This window comes from Equus przewalskii, chromosome 13, assembly GCF_037783145.1.
Source record: "Equus przewalskii isolate Varuska chromosome 13, EquPr2, whole genome shotgun sequence".
NCBI classification, from domain to species: domain Eukaryota; kingdom Metazoa; phylum Chordata; class Mammalia; order Perissodactyla; family Equidae; genus Equus; species Equus przewalskii.
In genome coordinates, this window is record NC_091843.1 from 5,059,847 (window position 1) to 5,085,225 (window position 25,379).

Genomic DNA, 25,379 nt, shown 5'->3' on the forward strand with positions numbered 1-25,379 from the left:
CCCCAGTCAAGGCTTCGGATGAGACTGCAGCCCCAGCTGACATCTTGATGGCAACTTCATGAGAAAGCCCAATCCAGAACTACCCAGTCAAGCCACTCCAGAATTTCTGACCCTCAGAAACTGTGAGAGAAAAGAAATGTTTATGGCTTTAAGCCGCTAAGTCTTGGGGTAATTTGTTATGCAGCAACAGATACCTAATAGGCATTGCTAAGTCTCTTTTGAGCTGAAGAGAGCTTCCTGGAAGAGACAGTTATTCCCTTCTGTCCCCCTTCTGTCTTGCAACCCTTGCCTCTCAGCTTGCCTTGTGTCACAGCGAAAAGACAGGAGACAGATTTGGTTTTAAATTCAGGCTTCCCAATTTACTGTTTGGATGACTTGAGGATTTTTATTGAAACTAATCTTCTCCTTATCCTTTCCACATCTTCTCTCTCCTTTCCTCTACTCATCTGGTCTTCAATCTTGCCATAGTAATAGCAGCATTTCATAGTAATGGCAGTCATGTTTTAAGTACCTGCTATGTGCCAGGCACTGTGCTAGGGGATCTACAGACATTATTTTATTTAATAACCTCAACGACCTTGGTGGTGGTGCTGGGGTTAGACATTATTATATCAGTGCTTTTTAAAAAGATAAGGAAACCAAGATTCAGAGCAGCTGAGTCATCTGCCCAAGACCAGACAGAAAGAATCAGGATTCAAAGACAGGTTTGTCTGAAAACCAAAGCTTATGCTCATTCCCATTTTATGCCTCTAATTCTGAGCCTCGGTGTTCTCATGTGTAAAACGGGCATAATCCTGACTTCACAGATTCCTGTCAGGATGGACAGAGGTGGGGCCTTTCAAGCAACAGCCCTGTGGATGGCCTATTGTGGGGGCCTAGTAAGTGGAGGCCCCCTTGCCCTTCTTCCCTTTGCTCCCCAACTTATGGACTTTAGGGTGGGCCTCTTGACCCTCATGGAGGCAGGGTCGTGCCCAGTGCCTCTCATTCCGAGAGCAGCCAGGGGTTGATGTGGCTGAGAGCTGGAGACCACTGGGCCTGCCCCGGGATGGGGTGGGCACCCTGGACCTGGATCCAAGAAGAGGGTAACATCAGCTCTGGCCCCACCCAGCAAGTCTGTACCATGTTCCATCTCTGTGCCCGAGCACACATGGAGAGGAAAGGAGGCAGGAGTCTGCATTCACACTCAGGTCAGTGCCCACAGAGAGGCTGGTGTGTAGCGATGGCTCCTGCTGGAGGATCCTAGCTGAGAAAACACTGTCCTCGGAGGGGTATCAAATCATCTCTTAGATCAGGCAAGAAGCCCCAATTAATTAGAAGTGCTAAGTGAGTGGTCTGGAAGCAAGGTTTTGCAGTCAATTAAAGAGATGCTGGAGGAGGCTTCATTAACCCCCTGCCTCCTGGCAGCTTTTGCTGTAGGAGTCAGAAGGACCCGTCCGATGGCCAGGAGCGCCCCCGCACTGTGGGGAATCCAAGCAGAGTGTCGTCCACCAAAGACGGCGCAGAAGGGGCTCCTGGGCTGCATGGGAGGGTGGATTCGACTTCAAATCCTCTCCCCATTCCAGGCATCTTGATTTCCTGTGCTTTGATCCCTGTGGTGAAGTAAATGGTCAAGACACCGCTCCATTTGGGGGCTAGCCCACGCAAAGCATGGATTGTGCTCTTCTGTCCTTCTCCAGTGTGGAGAGAAGACAGCCCACTGGACTCTCTCCAGGCACCTCAGTCCCACTCATTATCTTCTGCCGAACCTGTCTCCCACCAGTGTTCCGGATCTGGGAGAACCGAGCCTGATGGGGACAAAGGCAGTGGCCCTCTCCCTCCTCCTCAGCTCCTGCCGGTTTGCCCCCCTGTATAGCTCTCCAGTCCACCTACTTCTCCCAGTCCCTTCACCACTGCCTGAAGTCAGGCCTCACCACCTCCAACCTTGACCTTGCACCAGCTCCTTCCTGGGCTCCCGGCTTCTAGCCTCTTACTCCCAGCTCATCTTCCTCATAGCCCTAACAATCTTCCTCAATCTGCACATCTGATCATGTTACACCTCTGCTCAAGAGCCTTCAGTGGCTCCCCATTGCCTGCAAGTAGAGCCTGAGCTCCATTGCCTGGCACCCTGGTTGATGTGCCCAACCTCTCGGCTTTTCACCAAGAACTCAGTCAGTTCCTGCAGACATCCCCAGCTTCTCCCTCCCCACTCCTGCCTCCCATGTTAGACTACTTTCGTCTCCTCCAGCCCTTCTGCCCGGAGTACCCTCCTTCTCCACAGCCTCACTCCTCCCTTTGCACACGGAGCTCCCTGACTCCAAGAGTCTGGGGACCTGCTGCCCCAGGGGTGCACTGGGCCAGGGCCATGGGCAGCTCTGGGAGAACAGGCAGGAAGGGCGATGTTAGGGCACAGAAGAGGGAGGGGTCAGCTTCTGCCTCTCTTCCCCGCACCATCCGTAGGCGCAGAGAGCTGAAGGGAAAGTGACTGTGGCCACTCTGTAGATGAAATGGAGACTGACTGCTTGGGCCCTGAGTCAGCACTGGGGTCCTGAGCAGCCACTCAGTGTGGGCTCGACTGTGTGGTGATGCTGGGAGGCAGGGGGCACCAGCCAGCCCCACCCTTACAGAGCCCTCAAGTTAGCGAGGGTCTGTGCAGAGATGTAACTCACAGTAGAATCTGCAGAGGGCCACTCACCGAATGCTTGGCAGGCAGTCCTAAGAGGGTGCGTGCAGGACCCCGCTGCCTCCCCACAGCTGCAGAGGTCAGAGCAATGACTACTATCCCATTTCAGTTGGGAGCAAACACTCAGAGGGGTTAAGTGCCTTGTTCAAGACCGCTTGTTCACTCTGATAGGTGCTGGAACCCACCAGCAAACCCAGCGCTATCCTAGCGCTCAGCCGTGGTGCTCTTTGTCATATAAGCACAGCAACAAACTGCTGTGGGCAGGGGCTGGGGGCTGTGTTGGGGTGGGCTTCACACAGGAGCTGATGCTGAGCTGAACCCTGAGAAGTTAGAGGGGTGTACCAGGGAGGGGGAGGGCGACATTCGTTCCAGGCAGAGGGGACAGAATATGCATCACGAAACAGCATGGTATGTGTGGGGACCAGGGGCACTTGGAGCAGAGTTGGGTGTGGGTCTGACCTAGCAGGCTGGGGTCATGTCACATAAGGCCATTTGGACAGTTTTGATGTTATCCCATAGGTCATTGAAGGGTGCTGGCCGGGGAGTGAGGTGGTTAAGTTTGTGTTTTAGCTGAATCTTTTAGGAGAGGTGGGGTGATGGGGAATGGGTGGGGTGGGGAGAGCATGGAAGGGAAGAGGTGGAGGCTGGGAGACTAGTGTGTGGGGAGTGGGGACTACCTAGCCAAACAGAGGGAAGATGAGCCCCAGCTTAAGGCAGGGCAATGGTGTGGGGCAGCCAAGAGAGGATGGGTATTCTGGTCTGGTCCTGACTCCTTAGCAAGGCCTGGGAAGTGTCTGTGTCAGGACCAATGCTGAGTGGTGTCCTCTCTTTGTGTCCCCAGCCTGCTGCACACTACCTGGCAGAGCAGGAACTCCACTGACGTTTGTGGGAATGACCAGTGACAGGCCTTTGCACATCCATGTCACTTGGCAGCATGTCAGGATGCCACACCCTGAGGAGCTTGGGGGGAAGGTGGCCAGAGATGGGGTGTGGGGTGTTGTGACCAGGCTGGACCACCAGCTCCTGGGGTGTACTATTGGCTTTGGAGGGTGGGAGGTAAGTGGGCCTCAGCCTCTGGAGCCAGCTCCCACTCTAGCCTTGACTGATTCTTGGGGTTGTTTCCACAGCGTCCTGGCCAGCAGTGAGGGTAAAACTGAAGGTTCTCTGGGGCCTCTTGAGCTCTATGGGTTGTGCCCCCCCACCGCCAGTTGGTGCCCCATGTAGCTGTGGTGGTGCTGACGGACAGAAGAGGACAGACAGACAGAGGGCTGCTGTACAAGGTGTTTTCTTTGTTGTCATGATTGGTTTGGTACATCTTAGCATCTGCGTCATACAAAGGGGGAGCGACAGCCATGGCTTTTGGTCAGGTTCAGGGGGCGTGAGGGAGTGTCCCTCCCCTCCCCCAGGCACTGACACATTGAAAGGAAGCAGAGCAACAAGGACACGGCACAGGTGTAGGAAAGGGATTCCCCCGCAGGAGCAGGATGGTCGTCCTCACCTGAGTCTCTCTAGGACCCCCACCCTACCCCAGGCCTGCCCGAGCACCTCCCATTCTGTCCCCAGCAAAGAGGGTGGGCAACAGGAGTGGGGACCAGGTGCAGGGAGGTACGTCCTCAGGCCTGGGAGACGTGCCCTTGTCTGAGCCAGTCGGACCCCCAGGTCCCCTGTCTAGTAAAGGCCTGTGGGACCCCAGAAAGATGGAGCAGTTGAGTGGTGGGGGTAGGCAACCCTGCCAGCTGGGTGCCGGGGGCTCTTGGGCTAAGGGTCTGCCCCATTTTACTCTAGCCACAAGCCTTCGGGGAGGCTGCCTTGCCCACCAGCTGCCCCACCTGAGGGGGCCTGGGCCGAAATACTTCTGTTCTGTCTCTTTCCCCTCTGCTCTCTTTCTTTCACACACACACACACACACACACACACACACACCTCTTGACTTCCTGCGTTTGGAGGAGACCCCACACAGCTTTGCCGGTAAGGACCTTCCAGGAGCTTCTAGACCTGGAGTGGAGAATGTCCACGTGTGGAAATCCTGGCCTGTTGCCAGTGCCCAGCGTGGGAGATCCAGAGAGGTCCTGTCCCTTTGCTCTGGCGGTGAACTCCAGGCACACAAGCACGGCAGTGGCCTTCCTGGCAAGCTCACACGCCCACACTGGGTGGTGCGCACTCCCTTGCCTGTTTTCACCCATGCACAATGACTGCTCCTTCCTCTCTCCCTAGCCGGGGGATGTCTCCCTATGTGTTGTGTGTGTGTATGTGCATGCTGACTTCTGGGCTCGCTCCCTCCCTGCCCCTGACTCCTAAGTGTGTCATGTGCATGTTGCCCCATTTGTGGGTGACACACTCACCCCCCTCCCACCCAGTGGATCACACTCCTCCCACCCCAGGTACGTCCTGTGAACATCCCTTCCCTGCTAGAGCATCCCACACATATTTTGTGCCCCCCTCAAATGTGCTGCACACGACATCCTCTCTGGGCCATACATTAGCTTCTCTCCACAGCCAGGTCTGTGTCAGGAATGACAGTCATCGTGTCCCCCTGGACCCAAGAATGATCACCTGGCAGTGGTTGGAGCCAGGTATGCTCCAGGCAGAAATTCCTCCCCTGTTCCCACCTCCAGGAAGACCGCCAGTCCTGCTGCTTGAGAGTAGGCTGGAAGAGTCTGGAGGAGTCTGGGACTTGCACCAGACTAAGCCAGTCAGTCTGGAGGGCACTCTCACATGGGAAAAGCCCTGAGCCTGCTCTGAGGGTGCAGAGGAACTGTGGAGACGACCACCAGGGATGCCCTCTGAGGGTCTGGGGTCCCTCAGGCCCACCTGGGATATCTTGTATGGCTAGGTTCCCCTGATCACCTGAAGCTCCCTGGGCCTTAGTCTCTGCTGCCCATCTGGCACTCTCTGTGCCCTGGCACCACCTTCGAGGTTTGTGGGCCCTTGTCAAGGGGGAGACCTTTCTGAACACTTGCAATTCACTCCTGTGTCCAGGTGGGGCTCACATACAGGGTCTGGGGAGGTCTGGGGTCCCTAAACTAGGCCCTGCCTGTCTCTGCCCCAGGGCTCTAGAGAATGACCATCCTGCCCAGGATAACAGACACAAAGAGACAAGCAGACAACAGGGGTGCAAGGTGGCTCCCCATCACAGACACAGGCACAGACACAGGCCCCCTGCGGGGCAGGACACAGGGGCACAGGGGAGGGGACGGGGCGGGGGAGAAGGGCAGGTCTAGGGAGCTGGCGCTGTTGAGGCCCTGCTCCCTGAGAAGGGATAGACCAGGGGACTTTTCTGGTTCCCTAAACATATGGATTGTTTTGTCTCGTCTTTGAAGTATTGCAGTCTAACTGATATGGCTTTAACTATTGGAAACGGACAGAGGAGACACACGTCTCTCTCTGAAATAAAAGCATAAATCCACTAAAATGGAAAACCTGCAGAATGCAAACTGGTGCCAATGGAGCAGGGGCTCTGGGGGCAGGCAAGTCGCCCCCTCCCTGGCCCCTGCTTTTGGGGTGGGCCCTGGCGGGGGCCCAGCATGGCTTCTTGGGGCACTGCCTGGGTCTGTCCCAGTAGATTTCTGAGGACCCAGGCAGGAACCCCTCAAGGGCAGGAGGACTCTAGGCCAAGGACAAGGTCTCCTGTTGGATGTGGCAACCTGTGACCAATGGTCTTGGGGCCCAGAGGGGGCATCTTACTCAAGTTCTTTCTCCCCAAGCACATGTCCTTCCACACAACTGCCTTTTCAGACCCACACGCATGCACACGACAGTCTCAGCACATCTCACAACTCTCTCAAATACACACATCTACAACATCTAACACATACCCATCACTCCTGACACACATGCTGTTTTGCAAACACATGTAGATACAAGCTAAAATACACATGAGATGCCTAGCACACATGTATGACACAGTCTCGACTCATACACACCACCTTGAACAAGCCCACATACACAAGGCTACCTAGCGTACACAGTCTCTAACACAGGGATATGATGACCAACACACATACACCATCTCAAGACATACACACACTCTAAACATACACATATATGTACAATCTCTGGACACACAATTGCTGATGCAGTCTATGCACTACAGACTTGTGCATGCATGGACACACACTTTCCTCTCTCATGTGCTCCATGGCCCCCCAGTTCTCACACAACTGACTGAGCAGGAGGCCTTGAGAATTTTTGGGGTGGGGGACAAATGCTAGTCTCACACATCCCAGAGGAGAGTTTGTTCTTGGCCAAGGAGATGAATGGACAGATGCCTCTGCTGAGTGGGAACTGGCTTCTCCCCAAAGGCTTGGGGTTTTGGGCAGGTAGGGTCCTCCTGGGGACCACGGGGCTCTGGAAACACATGGATAGGACAGGGTAGGAAAGAGGGGTGGATAGGAATGGGGGCAGCTTGGCTGCACCAATGGGAGGATCCCACGGCATGGGCCATTGCTGCCCAATGGCTCCGAGTGTTTTCTGGGGGGCCTGGGCAGCCCCTTGGCTGGGCAAGCTGGGCCCAGCCTGGCAGTGGGGTCCCAGGACCTAAGTGGAGTTGGGGGGAACAAGGGGCTGCCCTACCCTGGGGCCCCTCCACAGATGAGTTAAAGTCCAAAGAGGATCCATTTGGAGGGACTGGCTTGGCAGGGGCTATGCCTCGTCAGCTGGGGGAGGGGTGCTCCTGGACTGGGTGTCTTCAGGGGGACGGAAGAATAAGAGCCCCAGCCTTCTGCCCAGACCCAGGCCTGGCCAGAATACAGTGGGGCCTCTCAGGCCGGGGCCCTCACAGTGCAGGCTTGCCCTGACTCCCTTCCTCAGAGCCAGGCCATTCAACGCCCCTGCCCTGACCTGAGGGTCAGAGGCCCAAGGTCAGCATGCTGGGCAGGGCTGGAATGTGTCATTACTTTGGCTGGCTGGGGACAGTGGTCCTCCTGGCAGTGGGGTGCATGAAGGAATGTAGGGGGGTTACCGCACTAGCATAGACCTTAGGCTTCTGGAGGGGGCCCCCTGTGCCTCCCGCTTTGGGTTCCACGCCCCCTTCTGGGGAAAAGCTGTCTTCACTTTTTCTAGCGACTTGGGAGTGAGGTGGGGGCTGGATACCCTGGGATGAAGGGGGTATGAGGGAGTGCTCAGGGGGGGAGCCCCTGGCCCGGGAAGGAGGGCGGAGGCCAACTGAGGTTTTCCCCTTCAGAACTGAGACTTAACTGAATAAAAAGAAAAGAAAGAACCAAAAAAAAAAAATTAGTAACAAGTAGAGTGGGTCGGGGCAGGAGGGCCAGTTACTTCTTGAACATGTCCTGCAGCGGCCCGGGCAGGTACTTGAGCACCGTGTCCAGGATGCTCTCCTCCTCCTCCTCCTCCTCGTCCCCGCAGCCCGCAGGGATGGCCTTCTTGGGCCGAGTCAGGCTCCCCTCGCAGGGCTGCTCCAGGGCGGCCTTCTCCTCAGCCTCCTTCTCCTCCTTCTTCTTCAGCCCATACTGAGGAGGGGAGGGCAGAGAGGAGCATGAGCGGGGGCAGACAGCTGGGTTTCAAGCTCATGCAGACTTGGCTGGGGCAGCTCATGGGAACTCTGGAGCATCAGTCCTCTCATCATAAAATGGGGACAGGAACCCCTTCCTTGTAGGACTGCCCCGTCCTCAGGAGGCGCTCAGTCAGAGAGACAGCACATAGCGTTTCCTTTAAAATTGACGCCTGCTCATAATAACTTCTCTGCACTTTTGAAATCCCCTGAGATCTGAAAGCTGAAAGTTCTCCCATATGTTTGGGGCCAAATTTCGGTGACAAAACACGACACGAACCGATGGAAGGCTACTTATAGCCGTGATTTATGGCAGTGCTGGGACCAGACACGCACTGAACTGTGTGGCACAGCGCGGCAGCCCCAGACTCACCGGGAGTGACGCGTAACTGTAACGGGTGCTCAGGGCACTATGGTACTTTCCAAAAGTCCCCAAATTCTGGACTCTAAACATATTTGGTCTCTAGGGTTTCGGGTATGTGATCGTGGACCCGGAGCCGCAAACATGAGGGAGCACTTCCTATGTGCATCATCTTATTTAATCCCACAACCATTCTTGAGCGAGGTGTTCCTGCGACACCCATTTTTCTGATGAGAAGAGTGAGGCTCGGAGAGAGCTAGGTATAATGTGAGGGCTGGGATTCAGAGCAGCCCGAGGCCCGGGCTGGGGGGACCCGTTCTACCCCGGTGCTCCCCACTCTCTGGCGAGGGCAGGCGGTGCTGACCTTGTCTCGGATCTGCTGCCGGACCTTCTCCCGCTCGGCCTCCATGCGCGCGTGCTTGGCCTTGCGCTCTTCCTCCTGCTGCCGCAGCGCCTCCTGCCGTTCCTCCTCCTTCTTCTGCGCATCCGGGTCCTTCTCCTCCTCTCCTCCCAGCATCTTCCCCATGTCCTTGGTGGCCCCTGCGCCGGATGGGTTGGGAAGGGAGAGGGCGGGGTCACGGTGGGCCAGGGCTGGGGATAGAGGGGACTGGTGCCCTGGGGCCTCCTTCCACCTGGGTTGGAACCCCACTTGCGGGTGAGGGGTGCGGGGCGCGGGGCGCGGGTCTCACCTCCGAGGGCCTGCTTCATGACGAAGTCCATGCCTACGACTCCGGTTAGTGTCCCCTAGCCTGCAACCAAATTTGCATGCAGCGCTCCCGGCAGGCCTGCCTCAGGGAGATGTGGCAACCTGCAAAAGAGGAGTTGGGGGTCAGGTGGGAGAGGCCTCTGCGCAGTCAGGGCTGTGGAGTTACACAGACGGCAGCCGCACCGTGCTTCAGGCACCGGCACCCTCAGTCTGGGGCCAAGACCCAGGAAACGAGACAGCAGGGGGCTGTTTCCTGAGCAGCCGCTATGTCCAGGCACGTACGTGCTGCCAAACGGCGTCTGAGTTTAAAACCTTCGTCTTGACCGTACTGCTTTAACTGGATTGAAGCCAGCAGCGTTAGAAAGAACCTGGAATTGGAGTCAGGCTGAGCTGGGTTCTAATGCCACCCTCGCTGCTTGTTTGCCATGTGACCTTCAGCCCGTTAGTGAGCCTCCCCCGAGCCCCAGTTTCCTCCTCTCTAAGGTAGAAATGGCAGTGCCTCCGTTCCCAGGGCTGCTGTGCAGACTGGAGAGAATCCAGCCTGGGCCGCTGGACGAGCCCCTGGAGAGGACCAGCCTGTGCTCAGGGCCCACGCACATCGGCGCGGGGGGTGGGGAAATGAGAACAGCCAGCGTGCAGGAGCACATCCAGACTCCGAAATTAGACAAAGGGAGAAATCAGTTATTTTTATTGCAGCGTACTGTAAGTTTTGTGTTTTATAGCTTAATATTGATTTTTATTTTGAATTACACATGGGGGAGGGGTTGGAGACGTGATAATGTTCTTGGGGCTTAGGGCCTTTAAAGTCCCAAGCTCGCGCCTTAGAAGCACTCAGCTTATGTTAGTTCTCCTTCCCTCTCCCTAAATCACTGACTTTCCGTTTTTATTGTATTTTTATTATTTTTTTGCCTCTGAAGATTCTCTTCAAATAAAATCTTAATGGAAATCTCAATATGCAAAATGCATAACCGTGGCACTATTCCAGTGTTGGGGGGAGGAGGGCAGAGAGCCCGGAGCCTCCCTCCCCCCAGCTTCCTTCTTCCCCTCTTCCCCATCCCTGAGAATTTGAACCATGATGTCTGACTCTTAGAGATTTCCTTTTTATTTTAACCATTCAGTTTCACTGGTTCTCTCACAGGCAAAGCCACCACAAATCCCTTCTCAGCTGTGGATGGGGACAGCCATAAGCTATCCAAAGTGTGACGTGGCTTGATGGTCAACTGAGGCCAGGCCTACTCCCCAAGGCCTTTCATTCCACACAGTCCTGGGGTCTTTATGATTTGGGAGGAGGAAAAGGGGGTCCTGGGAAATGGGGGCACAGAAGCCAGGCCAGATATTGCAGCTAGGTTGAGTTCAAGGTCACTGGGTGTTTGTTGATGGATTTTTCCTCATTTCTTTCAAAATGAGAAAATACATTGGCAGACTGAGATCTTTTCATAAAATGGGTTCCAATAGTTTATTTGATTCTACTCATTTGATTCTATTGATTCTATTGATAAATATTTATTTATTCTGATATTTATTTGAGGACTTCTAAACCATCAGACCACGTGATAGGTTGTTTTGAGGAGGAAAAGTCATGATGGAAGAGAAAAGCATCTCCAGGGACTTTGACGTCAGACACCTGGCTTCGATACTCCCGTGGCTGTGGCTCCCTGGGAAAGCTTCAGTTTCTTCCCTGCAAATGGGGAGTAGTAAGCCGACCCTCGTGTTGATGTTTGAAGGAGAAGGGAAGAGACTGGTCAAGTGCCTGGTGTGTAGCAGTGCTCATTACTGTTAGCTGTTGCTGACTGCATTTTTATGAGGACACGCCAAAAGGGAACAGGATTTCCAGGAAATGCAAGAGAACCCACTCTGACCCAGAATTCTGAGTTTGAAGGCGGCTCAGCTCAGTCAATCAAGATGTTTTCATTTGATTCAGAACGTTGCAAAGAGACTGCATTTCTAAGAACAGGAAATGAACCATTTAATAATCAAATGATTTCAGGAACTATTGGGTTTCTCCTCTGTGTGTACACGCAGCTCAAGGAATTGCCAGGTGGTGGTGGAGGATGCAGGACTCTAATTTGAGATGTTTCAAATTGGTCCACGGGGCACCTGGCTTTTAGGTCCAGCCTCCTCCCTGACTTGCTGCTCTGACAAGTCTCTGCTGGGCCAGATGATCTTCTGGGCCCTTTCTGCAGCACTTGTGTTAGAGCAGTTCTGCAGCTCTTGAACTGCTAGCCGCCCCACTGTATCCTCAAATGCCTCTCCTCTCCTGGTTCTGTGACTAGTTCTTTCACTTCCCCATCTCCTATTGTTCTCTCTCCTCTCCTGCTGCTTCCTCTCCCCTCCTCTTCCTCTCTCTCCCTCCCCCCCTCCCCCCCCAACCCGCTTTGCTTTGCTGGCTCCTTTTCTTCTCTTGTCTCTTCAATAAATGTGTTCCCCAGGACACTGACCTCAGCCCCTGCCTCTCTTTCCACACTAACCTTTCCTTGGGGGAACGCATCCTTTCTAAGGGCTTTAATGGCCGCTGACACTGATGACACCTAGATGTCTTATCTGGGCTCCTGGCTCCTATATTCATTCATCCAGTAAGTAGTAGTTGAGCACCTACTATGTGTCAGGCACTGTGTTAGGCTAGTAACACGCTGGGGATATACTAGTAAGCAAGACAGACAAAGTCCTCCCCTCATGCAGATTACATTCCTGGGTGTATGTAGTGTGAGTGTGTGTAAGGAAATAGGCAATAAATAAGTCAAGAAGTACACTTGCCTTCCCCTTGCACACCTCCCCCTGAACGTCCCATGGGCACCACTCAAACTCAGCATGATATCTCTCTATCACCAAACCACCTCCTTCTCCAGACTTCCCTGCTTCCATGCATTCATTCAGCACACGCTGATTACCACCACCGCCCCCGTAGGCAGAGTACATCTACTCAAGGGCTGAGTCTTCTCAGTGCTCACACCCTTACATCCCTCTTGCTCTAGGTGCCTCCTACTCGGGGCCCGCTGGGATTCTTTGGCCGAGCTTCCTGGGCCCACCCCAAAGTCCTGCTGCTGACTCCCAACATGGGCCCCTCAGCTCTTAAGCAATTTGTTCATCCTGTCAAGACTGCCCTAACCAGTTTCTCAAGGCCGGACCTACTCCAGTCCCATCCCTTTCAGCAGGTGAGTTCCCTCCCACTTCATGTGGTGCATTGGAAGGCTCATGAGCTAGGGGGTCAGGCACGTCTGACTCGGATCCTGAATCTGCTACTTTTTAGCTGTGTGATAGTAATTCACTTAACCTCTCTGTGTCTTGGTCTTCTTTACAAAGTGAGGATTAGAATACTACTTTGAAGGGTTAGAAGTAATCTGTGGAATGTGTTTGGCACATGATAGGGGCTCAATAAATGGTGGCTATTGTCGTTATCAAAAGGATTAATGCCAGCTAGTGTGAGCTCCTGGGACCTCCCCTCCTAGCTCCCAAGGAAGAGGTCTCCTTTCTTCCTGTTGAAGCCAATCCTCTGCTTGTGCTCCAGATTTTCTTTCCTCATGCCTCCTCCTTGACCCATCATCACTTCCTCTTCCTCACGTCTTCAATTTCTTCTCCATAGGTCTCTTTTATCCCCTTCCTTCTCCAACTCCTGCTCTGGACCCCACCTTTCCCTTAATCTCTGCCCTCCAACTTCATGATGGAGGGGTTTCCACTTGGTGCCTCCACTCCTTCGCCTCCCAGTCAAGCCCTCCAGCCCTGTGAGATCAGAGATCTGCTGCCTCTGCACTGCCACTGAAACTGCCCTAGTCAGAGCTGCCAGAGGCTCCTGAACGCCAGACCAAGGAGCGTTTCGCAGCCTCCTCGTCCTCCATCCCTCTGTGGCATTGGATGCTGATGATGACCCCTACCCCCACCCCTTCCACCATCCAACCCCCATCCCAGGCCTTCCTGCTTTTTTCAGCCTGCTTCTTGAACTTCTTGACTTCCATTACATAGCACTCTGTGGGCTTCATCCTACTTTTCAGACACATCCTCTCTCTCTCCTTGGCTGACTCCTTTCCAAAATGTAGGTGTCCCCCAAGCAATCTTTCCCTCTCCTGCCCCTTCTGCTGCCCCTCCCTCTCCCATTGTCTCCCTTGGGAACCTCGCCTACCGCTATTGGTTTAGTGCCCTTCTTTAGCCATAGACAGCTCTCTCTGTCTCCCCAAACCTGCACATTTAACTCTGAAGGATACTGTTACATGGATAATCTCAAACTAAATCTGTCCAAAGATCAATTTCATCCTTGCCTCCCCTACCCAACTGTCTTTTCCTCCAGCATGGCTTGTTCCAATTGCCTCAACCAGAAACTCCAGAGTCAGCGAATTCTTCATTCATTCATTCATTCACTCACTCACACTGCCAGTATTCTTTGAGCACCTGCTCTCTGTCGGTCCCAGCATTTGCTTTCACAGCAGTCAGTGAGCTGGGAGGCAGACACTGTACAAAAACCACACAAGGAATTGGTGAGTTACAATTCATCCGGGGTGCTGGGGGAGAAGTCTGGAGACTGTAGCTTCACAGTGCTTCCTGCATTCACACCTCACTCTCCTACAGCTGCTGATGCCTTCGTTCAGGGCCTCGAGGTTCTGGATTTGTGCGTAACCTCTAACTCTGTCCCTCCTTTAGCTCTCATCCATCCTCCACGTGGCTGTCCGATTAATCTTCCTAAAGGGCAGAACTGCTCATGCAAACACGCCCTGCAATGGCTCCCCGTGGCCTTGTTAAACCAGCTAGAGCCCTTGTGCTGACCTTCAAGTTCTGCACAGTCTAGCACCTGCCTGCCTTGCCATTCATTTCCCATCCCTGGCCCGTGGCTCTGCTTCAGCTACACCTCAACACATATTCTTTCCAAAAACCCCTGGGTATTTGTTCATGCTATTTCAACAGCCTTGGAACTTCTTAACCTCATCTCTGCCAGTTGAAATCCTGGCTCCACTACTTACTAAGTGACCTTGAGCAAGTGACTTAATCATTTCTCACCTGTAAAATGGAGACAATAACGCTATGCCCAAGGTGTGTGTGAGCATTAAAGGAGAGAATGCATTAAGTGAGAGAACGCTCAGCCCAGTGTTTGACACATAGTAGGTGTTCAGTACCTATTAACTATTGTCATCATCATCATTGTTATCATTATCGGCAGCAGCAGCAGTATTAATTTTCCAAGATTTCTCTCAAACATCACTCCCTGCATGAAATTTCAGGGATCTCCTCCATGAGATGTGATGGTGCCCTCCTCTTCTGAGACCCATGGCACTTTCTAGAGCATCCTTGCCTGCCTTCAGCTCCTTTGCTCTGTCCAACTATGTGTCTTTCCTTTCTTGGTCACTCTGAGCTCCCTCCTGGGCAGGGCCTGTATCTGGTGCATTTCTCCTATCCCAGAGTCTACAATATTCTTGGTTCCTGGTAGATCCTCAGGACATATTTGCTGGATTGAATTTAATGTATGTCAGCGAGTATGTGAGAGTGTACGCATTCAAAGTGTGATCCTGCGTGCCTAACTGAACTTAGGCATCGTGTGAGTCTGCGTGAGCGTGTGTGCAGGCGTGTGTGTAGATATTTTGCCATATGGCTGTAGGAGTGCTGAGGGCCGGCAGGTTGCATGCAGTTGAGGATTTTGGCCAGACCGCCAGGAGGCGCTCCTCAGCGGGTCTGCGGGAAGACTTGGTCTATCCCTGCGCGGGAAGGGTGGTGGTGGTGGTGGTGGTGTTGGTGGGGATGCTGGGTTGGGGGCGGGGAGACGGAGAGTGGGCGGGGGAGGGATGCTGCAGCGGCACCAGGTTTCCTTGCCTTCGGCGTGCCAGGGACTCAGGGCGCGTCTTCAGCTTCTTCTCCCAGACTCTCTCCCAGCCCATCCCAGCCTGAAAGCAGCGGAGGCACCTCCTCAGGCTCGGCTGTCTGAGCCCCAGGTGGTTTTCAGGACTGGGCCCCACCATCTGACAAGCAGACTGGGGCACCTGCAGTGTTTGTCCTTGTGGCTGTTTTCCTGTTTTTTATCGCTCAAGTCCGGGCTATATTCACTGCAACTCAATTTAACACTCATTTGCTTTTTGCAGGGGACCCTACGCTAATGGCGGTGGCAGAGACAGGGGATGTCCCTCTACCCCCACCCCACCCCCCAGCACGCCCCTGGAAGGGAGAAGAACTGGGGGAGGGGAAGGGACAGTGGAGGATGGGAAGAGGTAGGGAACCGGCTCCCGCAGAAGAGCGGAAGTGGCGGGGGCTTTGCCGTTTCCCTTGCTGAAGAGGGGACAGGAATTCTGACTCCCCTCTCCCGGTCCCCCGCGGAGACCAACACAGCCAGCAGCTCTGCCCCGGAGCTGTCGGTTGGCCACTGAGAGCTCCCCTCCCCCCAACCACAGAGCTCCAACCCCAAGACCCAGCCCTGTCTCAAACTTTGCCGGGGGAGGGGGCAGAGTGGGTAGGGCGAGGGTATAAAAGAGATCGTTCCTAATGACCCCAGGCAGCGGACGTGAGCTGCCCAAACCTGGCTCCCTGTCCTCCGAGGACAAATACTCTCCCTGGCCCCCTACTCCCAATCGACGTTTAGGTTCTTCTCCTCCCCTCCACCTTCGGTCTGTCCGCCCCCCTCCCGCCATCCTCTGACTCACTCCTGGAGGCCGACTGTACCCCTCGGGGGCAGCTCCCTCCTCTGGGGCGAAGAGCGCCCTGGTGGCTCCGGGTTAACTACAGCCTGAGGTAGCTTAGATCGACGTCCCCCCACCCCCACCCCCGAGAGCTCGGAGTTGTTCTCTAGGTTCAGACTTGAGTCTCCCGCCGCCCTCGGGGCGGTCCTCGCTTCCCGGGAGCCGCGCTGTTTCGGGTTTCTGTCCGCGGTTCTCCGGCTGGGGCCCGCTCCTCCCTCGCGGGGAGCTGTCCTTTCAGCACCACGGCGAGCGCGCCCGGGAGGGTCCCCGCCGCTGCCGCGCTGCCTCCCATTCCCGCGCCCGGGGCAGTCTTGGGAAGCTGTCTCCCCGAAAGCGGTACTCCCCAGCTTCCCGGGCTGTCCTGTGGCCTCGAGGAGAGACCCAGGACCCTGTTGCCCACAACCCGGCTCCGTCCTCCCAGCCCGCGGCCAGCACCGACCTGGCGGTTCCCGCAACCGTCTGAGCCACTGCAGGGCTCCGGCCGACTCAGCGAGGCGGTTCCTTCTGCTATTCCAGCTCCCGCCGCCGCCTCGTGCAACTCCGCCGGGCGAGCTGGGGCCGTGGCTGCTGCCGCGGGCGGCTGCCGGAGGCGCCCTCCAATCACGCCCCTCAGCCAGGCCCTGACGTGCTACCGCTCCCCTTCCAGATGGGAAATTCAAATCTCTCTCTCTCTCTCTCTCTCTCTCTCTCTCTTTCGCTCTCGCTCTCGCTCTCTCTCTCTGTCTCTCTTTCTCCCCTCCCCCCCTCTTCCCCTCTCCCCTTCTCTTCGTCTCTTCCTCCTCCCCCTCCCTCTCCTTTTCCTATTCTCCCTTCTTTCCCCTCCTCTTTTCTCTCTCCACTCCCCTTCTTCCTCCACCTTTCACTGTCCCCTTCCACCCTGACAACCCCTCCAGCCCCCACAACCGTCTGTCCTGGCCACAGCTCTTAGGACCATGAGCTTGCTGCTTCAATGCGCTGAGGGGCACTGGGGCTCAGGGGATGGAGGAAGGGTTCTTTAAAGCAGAAATGTAAGGTCACCTGCTCAGGAAAGCCCCCTATTTGATTCCTCCAGGCAGGACTGATCACATTCTCCTCAGAGCTCCCACTGCCCCTAGACAAACCCATGTTTCAGGGGCGCCTGTTCCTCTGCTGCATGCCTCTTGCCTGTGAGCCCCTACAGAATGGGATCACCATCAGATCATCTTTGAGGCCCTCAGCATCGTGTCCTGCCACAGGAGCACTCAAGAAACACTGATGGAGCACTCGTGTGAGTAAGGCCTGGTAGTGGGTAAGGAGACCTCCATGTGGACCCGGAGGGAGAAGACTGCTGCAAAAGTGCCGTGGGGCTTAGATGAGTCACTTGACAATCCCTTCTAGATCTGATATTCTGTGACGAATAAGGAGTCCTTTAGCAAACTTTATTCTAGAAGGCCATTTCTTTCTCTCCTATGGCCAGGGAATAAAAAGGAACACTGAGAGGCAAGGCAACATCTACCCCCACCCCTGCCTTTCCTCCTCTTCTCATACTCATTTTTCACTTTATTACTCTCTCCTAATGAGCCTCTCCATTCTGCCTGCCACCTTTGGGCTCTAAAATACTTCCTTTAATCCAGCCTGATGTGTAGGAAAATGGCTTCGGAGAGAAGGGACCTTGTACCAGGCCTTTGAAAGATTTGCAGGAGCTTATGCATCAATCAGGGTTATGTCAGAGTGGAGATGACTTCTGCTTCTGTAGGGGGATGGCTTCCTTCCAAGAAGGGAGCAGCAAGAGCTGCAGAAGGACAGGATCTGGAAGAGGAAGGAGGCGTGATTTTGTTCCAGCCAGGGGAGACTATTCCTTTACATATGTTCACAGCAGAGGCCTCAAAGTGGGGGACCCCCAGCAGTCACGAGCCATTGGTGAACCCACCCTCCTCACCTAGAGAGTCACCTTCTGAGGCTCATCTCTGATCTTCCCGTACAGGCAGTGGGGCTTGGGATTGGGAAGGCCTTTCCTTTATGTCTGAGTTCTCTGTTTCATGCTGTCTTGGCCTGTCAGCATGCTCATTCTTTGTTTTTCTTCTCTTTCCTGAAGCAGACACTAATGGAGGCGGGCAGAAGGGAGGCTGTTTGATTAGAGGGACTTGGACTCGCCACTCATGCCTGAGGGGAGTTCTGGGCAGGAAAACCTGACGTCGTGCCATTTCAAAAATCACGGTCCTCCTCTCCCTCTCCTTCTCTCTCCTTTCTCCTTGTTTCTAGAACAGAAGCTCTGTGAATGGGGCCTGGCTGGCAGCACTCTCAGTACATTTGGGTTTTTTCCACAATGGGCCTTGCCTTTGACATGGACGTCGAAACCCAACTTGGCCTTCAGAAAAATACTGGGCTCAGTTCTGGGCACCAGAGTTTAAGAATTTAATAAGCTTGAGTATGTCTAGAAGAGAAAGGAGTGGTTTGGTGGTGGGCATCTGGAAATCAGGTCAAAAGAGGGAAGGTTGAAGGATTTGAGGATATTTCACCTGGAGGAGAGGATGCTGAAGGGGCATTAACCTTTGGAGGGCTGGCAAGTTTTCTCAACTTGTACTTCCAGCACTTAGCTTGGTGCCTGCAAAGTAGGTGCTAAGGAAATGCTTGTTGAGTGAGTAAATGTCCATTGCAAGGAAAGAGGAGTACTATTGTTTTACCAGTGCTGAAGACAGAATTAGGGCAATGGGGGAAAGGTAAAGGGAGGCAGACAGAAGCTCTAAGAGGAAGAACCTTCTACCAATTGGAGCTGTCCAGCCCTAGTATGGAGTGCCTCGTCTGAGGAGGTGAATTTCCATCCCTGGAAGATGGCAGTTGGGTGATAGGTGACAGCGGAAGCCCCTTTTGAACCCAAGCTTCTATGAGTCTATAAAAAACTGCATGAGCTGACATGAATTGTGTCTAGCTGCAGAAAATCTTACTGGTGAATGAAAAGACAGCTCAGTCAAGTTTTGGTGGCTTCATCCTTTTGAATGATTAGGGGTAAATCATGACACTTAAGTCATTGATGCTTCCTGTTGAAGAAAGATGATGGGGAGATGAGTACTTGCTCCCTGTTCAGTGTTACCAGCCTGGACATGATTCCAAAATACTCTATTATCATTGCAAAGTCACTAAATATTATACACATTTCTTAATGATTGTAATATTACTAAACGTAGCAACCATTGGGCCCCCATCGTGTCTTAGGCACTCACTTTGGTGCTTTGCATGAAGTACCTTCTCCCCTTTAGTTCACATAAACCCCTATTTTCATGATGAGAAAGGAAAGGCCCAGGGAGATACAGTGAAAGAACCACGATTCCAGCCCAGGGCTGCCTGACCCTGAGCTCTGGGGTCCTTCCGCCACGCCGGGCTGCTTCTCTTCTGACACATCCCACGGCCTATGGAAATGTAACTTTTGCTCTGCAGATTTTTTTTATATTGACATTTATCATCTTCCCTGTTCTCCAGTTTCTCACTAAAAAAAAAGCCTACCATGAATTCACACCAGATCGGGGTCCTCATGTCATGTGGGTTGTCAGCATTTCCTTCATCTCCTGCATCTCTAACCCAGCTGCAAGTCCCCCTACCCCAGCTCGGGTCCTTGCAGAACCTGCTCTGCAGACAGCTTCTACGAGTCACCTGGTAAAATATGGATGTGGCTCTGCTTAAGGTGTCTTACCCCGGTTGGTGCTGAATTTCCACTTTTATTTATGAGCCGGAGGCTGGGGCAGGGGGCCATATTTGAACAGATTTTTAAATGATATGTACATGCCTTGAATGTTCACTAGGAAGCCAATCGAGAGAGCTAATGTCGGTACTCTGTGTGAGGATCAGGGAACAGTGTGTGAGGAATGACAACTGTCACAGACCATAAATGTAGTGATCAGCGAGAATGGTGCTCGTACAAAGGTCAGCCCACTTCTTCCCTGCCTTGCCTCCATCCAGAGGGCATGCTGCAAGCCACGTGGAAGCTGCTGCGGGGCTGACCTCAGGTGGGAGCTGAGGTGGCGGGTGCAGGGAGGCCCTGAGGGCTCCAGACGCCCGCTCCACATCCTACCATTCTAGCTTGAGCCTGGAGGGCAGAGCTGGTCTCGGTTTGAGGGAGCGGGCACGTGCTAGGGCCAGAAACAGAATCGTGGAGGTGGTGAACAGGTAAGGGTTCTAGGCCACCTTGCTCACCTGATGAATGCCTCTCCTCTTGTCACTGATAATGGCTAGGGTGCCATGACTGTCAAGGTATGAGGTCAGGGTCCCAGTCTGTCTCCTTCAACATGGAATGACAGTGTGAAGGCAAACCTGTTGGAGCGCAGTGGTGCGTTTGTGTGTGTGCCCACCAGTGCCGGACCATGCAGCATCCATGTGGAGGGACACAGGTGCTGGTAGGGCAGGTATGTGTCTGTCACCATGTGACTCTCAGTGTTTGCTGGTGTATCCCTCCTGATGTGAAGTGACTCTGATGTGAGTGTATCGTCAGGTGTAGAGCTAAGTGGTTGTTGTCACAGTGGAATGTCAATGGCAGTTTGTGATGGTTTGGGCGTAAGGCAAAGGTACCACGTACAGCTGTGCAGGTTGTGCAGTGTACAACCACAGAGGGCGCCATTTACATAGACTGTGTCAGACGCAAAGGCTCTGGGAATATGTTGCCATTTCTGTGTAACGATGTATGTCTAATTGTTGCTGTCAATGAGAGGTGACATAGGTGATAGGGTGTTACCATCAATATGAAATGGTGCCACTATTGGTGGTAAGGGTGCAGGTGTAAGTGTGTCATGATGAACTGGCACATGTCTCACTGTCATTTTGTGAGGCAGAAAGGGTGTTTATGTGCAGCCAAGAGTGTGTCATCACCACTGTGCAGGCATACAGGCTAAATGTGTCACCAAGAGTGACTGATCCCTCCTTTTCCATTCTCCCCCCACCAGAGAGGCCCTTGGCAATCAATCTGCTGGCTCCTGCCCCACCTAGGAAGCTGCAGAAACCTTTCGCTTCTCCATTCTCCACTTTTGTTTCTCACAAAGAGCGTCCCAGGTTCCCCATCTGAACCTTACTCATTGATGGTGCATGAAGTGTGTGCGTGGGACCCTCCTGGGGAGCCCCTCTCAATCCCAGAGCCCCTCCCCAGCCCAGCATCTGCCCACCAGCCTTTCAGAGGTCCTCTGCTGCCCTTCCTCCCATTCCCACCCTCCCAGATCCAGGCACTTATTAGCATGTCAAAGCCGTCCTCTTCCAGCCCACGCATTGTACCCCAGGATATCCCCGCACAGTTAGCTCGCTCTCATCTTGAGCTTTCCTGAAACCTGGCATTTTCATGTCTGCCACACCAGTCTGCATCCCCCACCACCCGGCACAGGGAGGATGTTCTGTTAATAAATCGCTTCTCCCTTGCCTCTGGTTCCTTTTTGAGCTCTCTGCTGTGACTTCTGCCTTCCCTCCTATAACCTCAGCCCTTCCAACTCTTCAGGAGGTGGTTGGACCTCCCTGTCCATCAGGAATTCTTCTCTGATGACCCCAGATGCTCATGTCACCCCTGAGCCAGCTAACGCACCCCACCAAGCCTCCTCATTTCTGAGTCCTAGCGCTGACCTGCTCAAGAGCAATTGGTGTGGCGTCAAAGTTTGATTTTTGCGCCCTCAGGAAGCTCCGCTTCCAGAATGTCCCTCCACCCTCATGATACTTCGTCCCTTTTCCCCTCCCCATGTGAAACCCATGCTCAGAAATATAGTCTTTACACGTTAGAATCCTCTCCTTAGGCACATGGAGACAGAATGACAGAGTTCCAGAATGCTAGACTCATAAGCAGAAGGCCATTTTAGAATCACGTTTAGAATCACATTTAGAATGACAGGCTCTCTACGACACTGTATGTCCAAGAGGGGCCCACGTCTACTCAGAACCACTGGGGTGGGAGATGTTAAAAAAGTTGCAGATTCTTGGTTCTCATCCCACACGCAGTGAACCGAAATCCCTGAGCCAGGAGCCCAGGAATGTAGCCCAGAAATGGCTTACCAAGCCCCAAGGTGCTTTTGTACCCCCACTGGTTGAAAACCCCTAGCCTTTAGGTCAATAGAATCTGAGAATCATGTGATCCTGGGCCCTCATTTTATAGAAAATCTGAATCATGGAATCAGAGGACATGTTAGGATTAACAGAAGCTGAGACTCAACTAATTGCACACATTCACTCACAACTTTAGAATCTTAAATTCCACGAACCTTCATGTCTAGACTTGTGGGTTTGTAAATGACCCTGGAGTGTGATTTTGTTCCTGTTCTAGGAGGAATTTTTCTTTTTCAGCCTCGCTGCTTCTTCTGGAAAGGAAGGCTTTTTCCCTGGTCCCTTGAAGGGCTGCCTCTATGGTGTCGCCTACATTTGTGAAGATAAATGTTCTTTCCATCTTGGCATTTAGGGAGCGAGCGAGGTGGAAATGACTTCTTTCCATTTAGGACCAGCACACCCGGCCCACAGAGCAGATCACGCTCTTCGATAAAATAAATCTGAGGGGACATTATTGCTGTTTTATTAAAGCAGGCGTATCTGAGGAACGTGGACAACAGAGGTTAATAAGCTCATGGAGCTTCTGGTCAAGGAAATGAAAGAGAGAGAGCGCCCAGGGGCAGCACGATGCTATTTTGGAGATTGGTGTGTGTGTGTGTGTTGGGGAGGAGTGGAGTGAAGGGAGATGAAACATGCATACAAAGCGATGAAAATGCAATGACCATGAAAAGCAATGGCCTTTCTGATCATCTAAGCCAGTGTCCTCAATTTACAGATGGGGAACAGAGTCTCGGAAAGGGGAAGGGACCTTCTCAACGCCACACAGCGAGATAGTGGCCTCGTCTCTCCTGGGCAAGGGCTTCCCAGTTACACGCGGCACACGACTGCGCACTTCTTAACATGCCTCCCGAGGGCCAGGCCTTGGTCTAGGGATGTTACAGCTGTCGGCCCTTTAAGCTTCACCACAACCCTATGTGACGGGGAGTTTTTCACTCAACTAGTCACTTATCAAGCATGTATGGAGGGCCGAGGACACGCCACGCATTCTCCCATGCAAAGATATCTAGGAAGTTTTGGCGTTTCTTTTCCTCTCTTTACTCCACAGCGAGAGATGCAAATACTCCATAGAGAGATGACATGTGGACCAATTCATGCGCTCAAGATCCCTTCAGGTTGGAGCCTCTGGTTCGAAGCTCTCAGAAGGCAAGCGGGGGAGAGACGCCCGCAGTCCACGGTAAAACAACACTCAGAGTGCTGTCCTGTTGAAGAGGCAGCTCTGAGGAGCAGAGTCGATACACACAGCTTGCAAGCCAGATGGGATTGGAAGCCCAAAGCAGGGACGGGGCGGGGTGCCGGTGGGGCTCTGGCCACATAGAGATGTGGGTTATGTCTCAGCAGCCTCTGCTCCGTCCAGACAGTATGACTTCGAGACTCAGTTTCCTCCTCGATGAAACGGGGGAGCGACCCTGACCTCCCGTGGCGACCATGAGGCTCAGATAACGTGGCGTCTGGGACACAGCAGCACCGTCTCAGGAGGCACTGCTTCTCTTTCCCTCCAACACCCGAGCAAGGCGGGGTTTCTTATGGAGTTTGGGCCAGTGGGACCCTTAGACAGAACCTCCTTTTCTAGCTTCTCGGTCAAGGAACACTGCCTTGTGATTCCCCCAGCTTCCTCTAAGCTCGAATCAGAAATGAAAGAATGGAAAGCTTAGAGGAAAATGGAGATGTTTCTTCCACTTCTTCACTCCCCTTTTGGGCTTCCTCACTTCCTCTCCCACTCACAAGGGGCTGGGAGATTGTGTCCCCAGATGGGAGCCGCTCAAGGGAAGCCCAGAGGGGGCTGAGACCGCAGGCCAAGAGCAGGAGGAATTTTCCACCCACAAATCTGAACGTGGCTGCTCCGCACCGCTCAACCTCTGGTGTTTCTTTCTGGCAGAAGCACAAAATAAAACAAAACCACCCTTTATTTGGCAAACAAACAAGGGGTTGGAGAGGTCTGGGGAAGGTGGAGCCAGGGGAAGCTGAAAGGGCTGAAGAGGAAGGCATGTTCATTGACTGAGCCTCTCACTGCGGCGGCTGATTCATAGTCTTTATCTGATTTAATCCCCACACCAGCGCCTCCGTTACCTTACATGTCGTCACCTCCACTTTATATTCAGATAGGGATATTCAGACTCAGAGAGGTTAAATGCCTCGTTCAGGGCAACACAGCCAAGAAGCAGTGGCATCAGGAGCATTTGAACTTGGTGTGTCTCTATGGGTGGCCCCATTTCCAGAGGGGAATTAGGTGGGTTTCGGGAAGCTGAACCTGCGTCTGCAGCTTCAGGGCAACGGGTCCCAGAGTTTGGGTGACTCTGCTAGGGAACCTGCATGGGAACCTTGCCATAGGCTGGTCCTTAACGGGCTGAGTATTCCAGACCGGAAGATGATCAAAACTGAGGGGGGCTGTAGGTCAGGGCCCCGGAACTCTGCCCCAAGGATTTAAATAAGAAACCCCGTCTGTGGCAGCTCTTCGCTCACTTCTGCTCTGTTTGGCTCAGCCTGGCTCTTAATACCAGCCACCTACCCGTTGCTCCTGCCTCTGCCCCTGCCTTCGGCTTGACTTCCTGACTGGCGTCCAGATCTGTGGGAGCATCTTAGCTTTCTGAGACACGGGTCTGACTGCATCATTCCCCTCCTGGAAACACTGTGGTCACAGCTTATTTTGCCACCCGGCACCCACTCCTCACTCGTGTGGCATCAGCTTTGGAGGAGCCAGCCTGTGGATATCCTTTGGACCCATGGGTGGATCACAAGACCTGGGCTAAGCCAATCAGCACGTGTGGTCCCCCGTCCCCACAGGTCAGTTAAGGGATAGGCACACCGCCAAAATCAGACCAACTGGGGCCAGAGAGACTCAATTCTGGGACTTCTGCTTGAGCTAAGGGAAGCAGAACTTCCTTTTAACTCCACTGTGATGTGAATTGGGGTTCCCAGGAGCTACCACACGGAGCCTCAGAATGAGGACCAGCTCAGCGTCAGCAGAGCCAAGAAAAGAAGAGCAGGAAATCCTAGCCTCATGACATTGTTTACACCTTGATCAAGCTGTGCCTGCAGCTCTTCTAGGTCTTGTCATTTTTTTTTTTTTTTTTTTTAAAGATTTTTTTATTTTTTTCCTTTTTTTTCTCCCCAAAGCCCCCTGGTACATAGTTGTATATTCTTCGCTGTGGGTCCTTCTAGTTGTGGCATGTGGGACGCTGCTTCAGCGTGGTTTGTTGAGCAGTGTCATGTCCGCGCCCAGGATTCGAACCAACGAAACACTGGGCCGCCTGCAGCGGAGCGCGCGAACTTAACCACTCGGCCACGGGGCCAGCCCCCGGTCTTGTCATTTTTATGAGCCAATAACTGCCCTTTCCATTTTGTTCTTGTTAAAGCCACTTTAAGTCATTTTTTCTTTTATTCCCAACCAAAAGGATCTTAGCTGATACAAAAATCCTTTAATGTCTTCCCATTGCCTTCAGGAGAAAGTTCAAGTCCTTTAAACTGGCCTTTGAGGC

General features: G+C 53.4%; 1 protein-coding gene and 1 long non-coding RNA gene across 4 annotated transcripts in view; one reads left to right on the forward strand and one right to left on the reverse strand.

Moving 5' to 3' along the window:
* Positions 1–3,928: 3,928 nt before the first annotated feature.
* The window catches only part of CPLX2 (complexin 2), an 80,570-nt gene continuing 59,119 nt past the window's right edge, over positions 3,929–25,379 (reverse strand). For 2 of the 3 annotated variants that reach the window (XM_070570323.1, XM_070570324.1), the window contains 3 exons: positions 9,219–9,337; positions 8,894–9,069; positions 3,929–8,127 (listed from right to left, as the gene is read on the reverse strand). In XM_070570323.1, the coding sequence (XP_070426424.1) occupies positions 7,930–8,127; positions 8,894–9,069; positions 9,219–9,249 (405 nt within the window). In that variant the 5' untranslated portion in view covers positions 9,250–9,337 and the 3' untranslated portion in view covers positions 3,929–7,929. Of the gene's footprint in view, positions 8,128–8,893; positions 9,070–9,218; positions 9,338–16,321; positions 16,682–25,379 lie in introns of those variants that run through there. The other variant, XM_070570322.1, reaches the window with a different exon arrangement.
* LOC139075250 (uncharacterized) lies at positions 21,682–22,373 on the forward strand. The gene is made up of 2 exons (XR_011525450.1): positions 21,682–21,750; positions 22,144–22,373. It is a non-coding gene; the product is annotated as an uncharacterized lncRNA (long non-coding RNA).